This window comes from Pocillopora damicornis, chromosome 4 (assembly GCF_964200805.1).
Source record: "Pocillopora damicornis chromosome 4, jaPocDami1.2, whole genome shotgun sequence".
In the NCBI taxonomy this organism is placed as follows: Eukaryota; Metazoa; Cnidaria; class Anthozoa; order Scleractinia; family Pocilloporidae; genus Pocillopora; species Pocillopora damicornis.
Genome location: NC_142673.1, coordinates 2,095,431 through 2,105,373, shown reverse-complemented (window position 1 = coordinate 2,105,373; position 9,943 = coordinate 2,095,431). Strand labels below are relative to the sequence as shown.

At 39.3% G+C, this 9,943-nt stretch overlaps 1 protein-coding gene across 1 annotated transcript; it reads right to left on the bottom strand.

Moving 5' to 3' along the window:
• Positions 1-736: 736 nt before the first annotated feature.
• On the bottom strand, positions 737-8,092 carry LOC113681617 (uncharacterized). The gene is made up of 7 exons (XM_089203401.1): positions 5,876-8,092; positions 4,754-4,931; positions 4,094-4,352; positions 3,353-3,580; positions 2,992-3,246; positions 2,641-2,826; positions 737-2,098 (listed from the first exon to the last, which is right to left on the bottom strand). Exons 1-7 carry the CDS (start codon positions 6,654-6,656, stop codon positions 1,649-1,651), a joined length of 2,337 nt encoding a protein of 778 aa, XP_089059527.1. The 5' UTR covers positions 6,657-8,092; the 3' UTR covers positions 737-1,648.
• Positions 8,093-9,943: the final 1,851 nt, after the last annotated feature.

Sequence of the window (9,943 nt, the reverse complement as noted above, 5' to 3'; positions counted from 1 at the left end):
AAACATCGTGATCCAGGTACCAATCCGACGGAAATTAAATTTTATAAGCTACAGAAGTTGTGAAATAAGTCTTCAGGCAAAAAAATGCAAATAACAGGGCATTACAGCAGAACAGTGAAGACCTCTCGACAGAACGAAATACACAACAAAGGATGCAGAATTAATATGCTTCTTTATCTGAAACAATAAACATCAGTGCAATGTAACAATAAAGCTTTGGTACAGCTACAGAATGAACATGATCATTTCTGGAAAAGAAGTTAAAAACATTTCCAACTTTAAATTATAAGCTTCGAGACAGTTTCTGTATTCGTCTTTCTATGTATTATGAAGTCAATCAAGATTTACATAAATTTCACTAGGCTATACGAGCACTGAAAAAGAAAAATATTGTGATAATGATAATGATGATGATAACGATAATAATTATAATATTTATTATATTATTATAATGATGACAAAAAAAAAACGTTGAAGATGTTACATTACTTGACACCTTCACTTTTGGTCTTACTTAGCAAAGGTGATTTAGTTATTGATCAGGTTAAAGCAGCCAAAAGAATAACAGGAAGCTGACACACATCATTGTAACAGTTGTGGAAAACCCCAGTTAAAAAAGTGACGTTAGCTACGCCGCCCGAAAACGTGTTCACAAACCAATGCATAAAATGGTTTGTTGTCTAGCAACGCGTGAAAATATTTCTCCAAATTCAAATCTCAAAGAGGGAACTGTAAGAGTGTTTTCATGTTTTTATTCAACTTACTTGCTCCATTCTATTGCGTATACAAAGTATTCATTTCGAATTCATTTGAGTCACATTTGGCGCGTATCCATAGAAACATGATTATGTCTACGTTGTTTCTGTGATCAAATAAAATGCTTGGTTTACTTTGCGTCGTAAACATTAACAAATGAAATTACCAAGGAGGTCGCAAATGTTTCCTGTCCACGACTCTTTTCAAGTGGAACCTCACAAAAGATGAATATTTATACCTCTGCTCTGTTGAAAAGAACTACAAACGTCATGGTTATGTAATTTGGCCTAAGAATTATTCAAGTCTCCATATGCAATCGCTGGTAATTCAATTAAAGAATGTAACCTACAGGGGTTTGCTCCTCTAATCATAATGTCACTTAGACAGTGGTCATCAGTGTAGCTCAGATGCAAAAAAAAATTTTTTAATTCTAATTTCGAAAAAACTATTTTTAATTCGTTATATGTTGTTTCAGAACTGTGCAAAGCGTTTAAAAACATTGTTCGGTTGAATCCATAAGTGAGCTCACTCGAGGTTAAACAACCCTTGTCAAAATGAACCGAAGATTCTGGACCTCCGATCCGAGTACTGATCTCAGAAAATATTTGAATGATTTCCGAAGGCTAGTAAAACCGAGTAGTAAGTACCAAATACATTCATTCAAGACATTTTTCTTGACGTTTAGTTTTAGATTTATTCCTGGTTATAGTTTTCCCATTTATTTCGGTAAATAGGTTGTAAATATTATGATAAACACTCCGTTTCCATCACAATAGAACAAGCATCCTATACAAACAAATTTAAACACTGAACAAGTTAAACAGAAATATCCAAATCATGCTTCCTGACGATTCTAAAAGCCGGCGATTGAAAAGAAACGAGGAAAAAACTATCAAAAATACAGTTTTCTCTCTAGGGTATCCAGAGTTTCTCGTTTGTTGCTATCATCACCGTTTTCTTGAAAATCTGGAGACTGTGGAGCGAGTATGTCATCACAGCCATCCTTTTGTTTGTTAAGCGTACAATCTACGTACTCTTCAATGCTCTGCTCCAGAAACTCGAGCGGCACAGACCCCTGGAATAACACGTGGAAATGAAAATCTTTCAAATTGAAACTCTTTCCCAGTCTCTTTTTAGCATATTGTCTCAGTTTCATGATGTGTAGTTGACCAACCATATACGAGGTTGCCTGACCGGGTGCGCTCTGGTATCTAGTGACTTCTTTCAGTGTGATGTCGCTATCATCCCATACGTATTTCTGGAACATATTCAGTGCATCCTCTCGTGTGAGTCGTTTGGAATGTAACCCAGTGTCCACTACCATGCGTAGAGCGCGCCATAGCTAAAATCCAAACATGCCATCGCGAGGGTAAGCCAAATTACATTTGGGTAAATCTTTATGACGTAAAACGATATAGAAGAGCGCGTTTCGATTAGGCGTCGATCGTAAAACACAAGTTATCGCAACAGTCAGTCATAACAAAGGTAAATATACCGAACAGTAAAAGAGAACTCGTACTGAAAATTTACTTAGGCCCTCCTTAGGCAAGGGTAAGAGAGGGGGGGTTGGATGATTTTGGTTTTGTAAGATAAAATTTACCTGATTCCCTCCAGGAGGTTCTGCAACATACTTGCTAGCCCCCCCCCCCCCCTCCCAGCCCCTCACGGGTAGTTAAAATACTCCAACTCCCAAGTTGTTCTTTAGGTGCCGCAAAACGTAAGTTACCGATTTAATGAACTGTCATATGTTCGCTTCACTCCAGTGGCGGGGGATGTAAGAGTTTCAAATATGATTTTAAAGAATTCGTGGATCAGACTGTCCCTATAAACAGCATTACTCGCAGTTCTTGTGATAAACAGTCATCTTACTTCTGATTCTCTTACCTGAGACTTGAGCATTCCATATTTGTACAGCGGATGCCCTTCGTATACATCTGTATCATATGCAATGAGTGGGTTCTCAGCATATAGGGCCCAGCCCTCTACGAACGCGGTGTATGATGTCACTGATGACAACCACCTGATTATACCACCACAAGAGTCCTGAAAATGTTCGGCATAACCTTGTCGCTAAAAGAGAGAGAATTAATTACTGGTTTTTTTCCGGTTCCCAAGCTCATGTGGATGGCTATTGTTAAATTGTCCCCCTGCATAATTTCTCCCATTCCTTGGGAAGAAACATCAGGCGACTTTTGTTTTAAAACGCTCTAGCAACTGTCCGGCAATCGCACTCACCTGAGTGTGGTGCCCAGGTCTTGCTTCGTGAGCGTTCACGCTCCATTGCATATACCTAGGCCCAGGCCTCTCAAGAAAGAAAGGAATGAAGTACTTCGCGTTCCTACTGCACTTGCTGTCGCTTTTCAAGTAACTCGGCACGCCAGCTGAAGGATTGAAATCCGGCACTATTTCCAGCGGACAGTTCGGAGTTGTGTGTCTCTTTCCCGTGAAGTAGAACATCTGGGAAGTTTTTGGATCTAACATACTCATGACCTAGGAATAGAAAAACTGCTTCAACCTCTGAGAGTTATAAAGAGCGGTACAAAAAAGATGATAGAAATGTGAGGCGACAGAGCGGAAAAAACTCTGTAACTGTTACCTCTCTCGTTTCTGTGAACCATCGCTGAATGGCTCGCCAGCGATGTGGACAGTTTCGCCTCGCGCCCTCCACTGAACTGCAAAGCCTGAACGCGGTGCTGCCAGACTCATGAGCCGGAATGGGTTGGTCGTTGAAAAACATATCAGAGTGATTCATCATTTTTACGAACTCTCCCTTTGCTGTATTGTTGTTGTTTTGCCCGGTGAATTGACGCGCTACTTCAAGGGCCTAAAAAACGGTAAATTTTGTGTTTTTATGTTAAGCCGTTCTGCGTCTAAAAAGAGATGTTTCAGTCCCATTATCAGCGCTCATGTCCTAAGGAGACGCTCCATATTACCTAGTGTCAAATCATTTATATAAGACTGAATTCTTATAAACTGAAAATTCTTCAACCTTGTTTCCCTTGCAGTGACCAAAACCTGAGCACTAACGAGTTAACCCCCTCACTCCTAAGATCTCATTATTAATCCACCATAATGTCTGTCATACAATTCTGGCGAGGTTAGTTAAGAGAATTTGGTACTGGATCAACTGATAATCCCTTTATTGACTATTTTCTTCATTCTCGTAGCTCTTCTGTTTGATATTGTATTGATATTGTAAGGAGAAATTCTCTCTCAGTCACTCATGGGATTTAACATTTCTTTTTTTTTTGTTCTGCTTGACAAGAGGTAACGACTTCGTTTGACGTCGATTTGAATAGTATGAAAAACGACCTAAAACAAAGTAAATTTTACTAACCTCAGGGTAAAGTTTGTAAAGCATCTTATATCCAAGTTCGTGCACCTCATCCGGGGTATTATTTGTGGTAGTGAAGTATGAAAGAATTTCGACGTAAGCCCGCGATCCGTTCAGAGGTTCTCCTGACGGTAGCACTTTTGTGGTTTTTCGGTTAATGTCTGCAGTTCCATTGACATACACGAAGGAGAGTGGGAGGAAGGACAAACCGCTGGACACACTGCTCGGCACACAGTGTTGCATGTGTTCATGCTTAAGGTATCTAAAGAAATGTAAACCTTTTGGTAAGGTTAGTCCTGGTATCATTACAATTAACCCCTTTCCACCCCTTCCTTGTTCTACGCTATCCTCACCCCCCCCCCCTGCCCACTTTCTCGTTTCATTTACAACATTTCATTCCTTTCTTAGACTGTAGTGATTCTATTGTGAGCTTAGCAGTGAGAGAAAAGCGCCTCGCAAGACTGCCGGATTTTTTGTCTCGAATGCATGTCTCAGGGGCTTGTATACAAACGAATCCTCCCCTTATCGTTTACTAACGTCCCTTGCCCTATCAAAGTCCTACTTTGCATTTGATCCCGTTCGAGGCTTGTCAGAGTACGATAGCGAGGCTAAATCAGACAATGCCCAATACAACAAGGGAATCAATGCAATGCACCAACTTACCTTAGTAATTCGTAAATTGGCCTTCCCACGTATTCCAAGACGCTCTCCCGGAGTGATTCTGACGGCGTCTTTCCCGCGTGCTTCTCACGCCACTCTTTCAACAGGTCTGAGTTATTCTCCAACTTGGATAAAAATTCCGATTTTAAGATTCCTTGCATGTAAGTCTCGTTGAAAACGCCTGAAATACGCACAAATAACGACAATAGTTGGTCCAATAAAAATCAGCGTTGAAGGTTAATATCTGTGTAACGCAAAAAGGTTATAGATTAAATCGGACGAATTTTTAGCGTCAGTGCGACGCTTGAAAAGACGCTGGTACCTTCCTTCAAACCAGGTCTGCTTGAAAAGAAAATTCCGTTTCTTTTTTTTTCAAAACTAATATCCGTTTAGAGCAGATGGGCCCAATATTAAGTATTCTGCTAATGAAGGACATTAAGGTTTTTAGCGTCAGATTTAAAAAGCATTTACTCTTTGTTCTTTTTGTGTAAATATTTGTAATAAGCGCAGATCACACATTCCATATTCGATTACAGTTTAGCTGGTCGAAAATCTGCTTCATCGCGACAACTATTGTTGACTAAAGTTGGATTCTGTAACAATGATGTTTTAGAGAGGAAAGTGTGTGGTTTGACATTGAACACTGCGTCAAAAGCTTCCTCAGCAGTTTGTGTTTTTTATTAGAAAAAAGTTCTTTAATTTACACTTTTAGTTAAACTCTTAGGAAAACAAAGTTTAACAATCAAACAAGTGTATTGTGTAACGTTTTCAAAGGAAAACACCCTTTTTCTTAATTTATCATTTAAGATGACATAATAATCCTTGTAATGACCCGCTTTACGCTGAAAACTTAAGTTTTATGAATAAATCACCCCATAGGAAATATAGAACTTAAAGAATCGGTTTTTGTTCCAAAGAACATTATTTGAAATAGACCCTTTAGAAAAGGAAGCCCTTCAAAAGACACTTTATGTTGGCTGACTTTTCACTGCTTAGGAAACTTAAATTCTCATTAGCAAAAACTAAACTGAAATACCTTTATCAGGTGCCATCAAATTGGAAAATAAGGACTTGTAAAGTAATTAGAGGAACATGTGTTATTAAATTTTGAAGTTATAAACCTACCGCTTGGTCCGCTAAACGAAATATTGAAGTAGTAAGTTTGCATAGCGTCGAGTCCTGCCTTACATTCCTCCAAGCTACGCACCATTCCAGCTTTCACTCCGTAGCGCAAGTTATCGATATAGATTTGAAATGTTTGGTTTACTTCGTACAACTTCTCGATTAGAATATTCAATCCTTGTACGTCCGAGGGTTTGAAAAAGGGAAGGGTCTTCTCTAACAAAACCCCCACCGAGCAAATTGGCTGCCAACAGAACACATTCGGTCCAAGAAGATAGTCTCCAAAGTAATAGTTTCCATCGAAGGGCGCTCCAAATATGTGCCTAAGAAAATGTCGAACTTGTGCCAGAGATTTTCTTTCTCTTGACTTAAGCTTGCCTTCGTTGATGGCCATACCGTTTAGCTCTCGCAAAAGAGCTTTCGCTGTATCTGTTACGTGAAGAAGATTTGAAGGCCTCGGATTATACGCCTTGTACTTAAGTTGAACCTCCGATGCAGTCACTTTAGGCTTAAGTGAAATTAAAAACGGTTGCAAGTCAAAAGTTTTGTCTTGCACTTTTTGCAAAAAAACTTCAAGTCCATATCGTTTGGCTTCTTCTGAATAATCGCATCTTTGTACACGCCTCTTATGTAAGGCACTAGTTTCGTACTGTGCTTTACAATGAGAGCCATTTTTTTTGACGAGCAAGATTATCCCTGCGATAAGGAAAGCGATTCCGACCACAATAACGGCGGCTGCAAGGATCAACGTTTTACGCCTATCTTTCGCTGACACCAATCTCATACCTAATACCTTTTCGCAGAATCAAAACTTGCGGTATTATCTGTACTACAGGCCGCAGCGTAAAAGTGACCCTTTCGATCAAGGAACAGCAAGTTTTGAAACTAAATGATTTCCGCTAAAATATTCTCGGCCTTTCTCATATGATTTGTTTAGATCAGTAACTTTTATCCTCTGCTTGTTTAGCACGTTTGCTATTTAACTGCTGAACCAATCAAGGTGAATGGCGCACCTTACCAAACTGTCTTTGTGATTTTCGGTTCAATAAACCCTAATGTGCCGGCAATGAGCGCGCAAGATGATCGGGAAAACAATTATCTAGGACAAATGAAAACAGTCAGAACAAATAGAAAAACAAATGATGATTTCGTGTAATTTCGCTTGACCTTTTGAAGTCGTGGTTAGCTGAGATAATGCAAACGCAAACAGATATAATCTCAGGTCAGAGCCAGAATAAATATCAATTTAAAATGTAGAAGCAAGCCTTGTAGCCGACATAATGCCGCCACAGGATCCCCACTGCATTTACCTGCGCAAGACAACTTCTAATTTTATGGTATTCAAGCCTTGGCAAAAGAAGCAATCCTTTGAATTTCAAGTTTTCATAAATGAGCAGCCTATTCTTCGTGTTTCTGAGACCATGTTTTTGGGTGTTTTATTAGATGACAATTTGACCTGGAAATCGCATATATCCTTAACAGCAAATAAATTATCCAAATCTATAGGTATTATTCATAAATCTAGGTTTTTTCTCTCTACTCACTCCCTTCGTACTTTATACAATTCTATGATCCTTCCATATTTGTATTATTGCAATTTAGCTTGGGCTGGTACCTATAAGTCAAACCTTCAAAGAATTGTAACCTTACAGAAACGTGCGTTAAGAATAGTAAGCAATTCTACATACATTGCCCATACTGGCCCTATTTTTAAGGAACTTAAACTCTTAAAATTTCATGATATCCATTCGTTTCAATTAGGTACTTTAATGTTTTCATTCGCTCAGTGCTCAGTCCTTCCGTTTGCCACTGTGCAGAACGAACACCAGGAAGTTTTCAATTTACTTTCAAGGTCCAAACTTTTATAATTCGCTAAATTCTGACATAACTAGTTTTCCCTCATCCGCTTCTTTTAAAAGAAAGCTTAAGGAATTTCTTCTCTCTAGGTATTAACTTCTGTAAGGCAGTAATTCTTAACTAACTTACTTAATATGTGTGTGCGTGTGTGTGTGTGTACGTGTGCGCGGTCAAAGTTAATTACCATAAGTCCATATTGTAATTCTAATATAAGATTAGTTATTTTAAGTGAGAAAGCCTGACTTGTTATAAGCCTCGTGGTTTCTTTCAGGTTTTCTCGCCATTTATTTTCTGTCATCAATTTTCTTCATTTTTTTTCCATCTGTAAATGTCGTATATGGCAAATAAATGTTGTATTGTATTGTATTGTAATACACGTAGGGTAGATAAATAGATATCACTACCACAAGATATCAGAACATTTGAACATTTCTCATCATTTAAGAACGGTATTAATAAATTTTATCGTAATAAATTTAAGGTGATAAAGATAGATTTTTATAATTGATTAATAATATATTGTCATGATATTTCATATCGTTTGAGCAAACTTGTATAATTATATATATATATATATATATATATATATATATATATATATATGAGATCACTTGGGGTGGCTATATAGCCTTACCTCCAACCTAGCATCAGCACTGCACTGATGAGGCCCAGAAGGCCGAAACAGTACTGTCTGCAGTTAGATATAGCTCTTTGGCATACAAAGCTTTGCTTTCATGTCCAAATTGAGCACTCTACTAGGATGAGTCATTGCTGCTTGCATTATGCATGCTCACTAGTTTATCTAGTTTGAGCACTCTGGCATGGCTTAGATGATACCACACGTGTGAGATCACTTGGGGTGGCTATATAGCCTTAGGGACCGGTCATTATTTATCGCCTGGGGGAGGGTCGGAGTATTTAGGGGGGGATCACATGGTTTTTTGAAGACCTTTAGGGGGGATCAGCCGTAATTGACAAGCATAATGGGGGGGATCAGACCAAAAAAAAAGGAATTTTAGGTCGCGCCGGGACCCCAGGTGATTGCATTTGTAAATACTTTGGTAGGATTTGCCGCTGGGCGACAGCGGGCAAGGTGAAGCCGAAAGGACAAACTCGGCAATTTCTGATGCTCTTGTGGATGGCGCAACTCTAGAGTGGGAAAAATATAGGAGATTTGAGGATCTTTCAGAAGAGGAAATCAAACAACTGTCTCTCCAGTCATACGAAGAGTACGAAAAGAAACGGATGGAGAAAAATGCCTGGTATGTCTGTAGTCAGGTAGCCGAGAGAATTGATGATGCCCCTGTCCTTAAAGATTACATCAAGAGCAAAGTAAGCGAGTCCCCTGATGAATTATTCTTTTTCAATTCTGTTTACCTCGACAACTATCGGGGTGCATCAGAACGAAACAAAGAGCAAGCGCCCGGTGCAGCATACTTCCGAAAGATCGAATCGTTTATGGAAGACCACTATATTCGTGGAGAACTTTTCATGGAATTCTGTCGTGATGCCTGTAAAGAGTCAAGAGAAGAAAGTTCCAATCTCTGTTCCTGGTGTTCTAACAATAGATGGGTCGGTCCAGAAACGGAAAGAATTCCGCAACCTGTACCAGATTCAAACAATCCTGGACATTTCATGGATATCTATCAGACGGAATCGACGGGCAGGACACCAGATGATTACCTTCCAAGAAAATGTATTAAAGATCTGTACGAGGAACATTCTGACAGTATCAGAAACGAACAGGATACAATGAAGAGCTTCTGCTCAAAATATAATGTGGAAGAGAAGCACGTCATTGCATATGTTAGTCATTTGAAGGATATTGAGATCCGAAAGGACATCAGAACAAGAGCAGCTCAGGAGCGAAGAAGGCAAGAGGCCGAACGAACGTACAAGGACTTTCAATGGGATAACCTCATCGAGGGTGGCAAAGTTGAAAAGTTGGGGGTAAGAGAACTAGACCTGTATCTCAACAAGCATGGTTTGACGACTGTGGTCGGAAACTTGACAAAGTGAAGGCCATTCGATGTCACTATTACCGACAGAATAAAGAGACTGTGATAACAGAAGAACTGTCGAGTGATGAAGATGACGTGGAATCCGAGGATGAAGAATCCGAAAGTGGAGAGGCAGAGAGCGACGATGACTATGTTTTCGTGGATTTGGATGAACAGCCTGAGATTGGCACTTCCTCGACAATTCAGTTAGTAT

What these genes read in the sequence shown, in the direction of transcription:
- LOC113681617 (XM_089203401.1), bottom strand. Translation starts at nt 6,656, where the DNA reads ATGAGATTGGTGTCAGCGAAAGATAGGCGTAAAACGTTGATCCTTGCA. An exon ending in CCAATTTACGAATTACTAAG is followed by an intron (nt 4,353 to 4,753) that starts GTAAGTTGGTGC and finishes ACATTTCTTTAG; the next exon opens with ATACCTTAAGCATGAACACA. An exon ending in TTTACAAACTTTACCCTGAG is followed by an intron (nt 3,581 to 4,093) that starts GTTAGTAAAATT and finishes ACCGTTTTTTAG; the next exon opens with GCCCTTGAAGTAGCGCGTCA.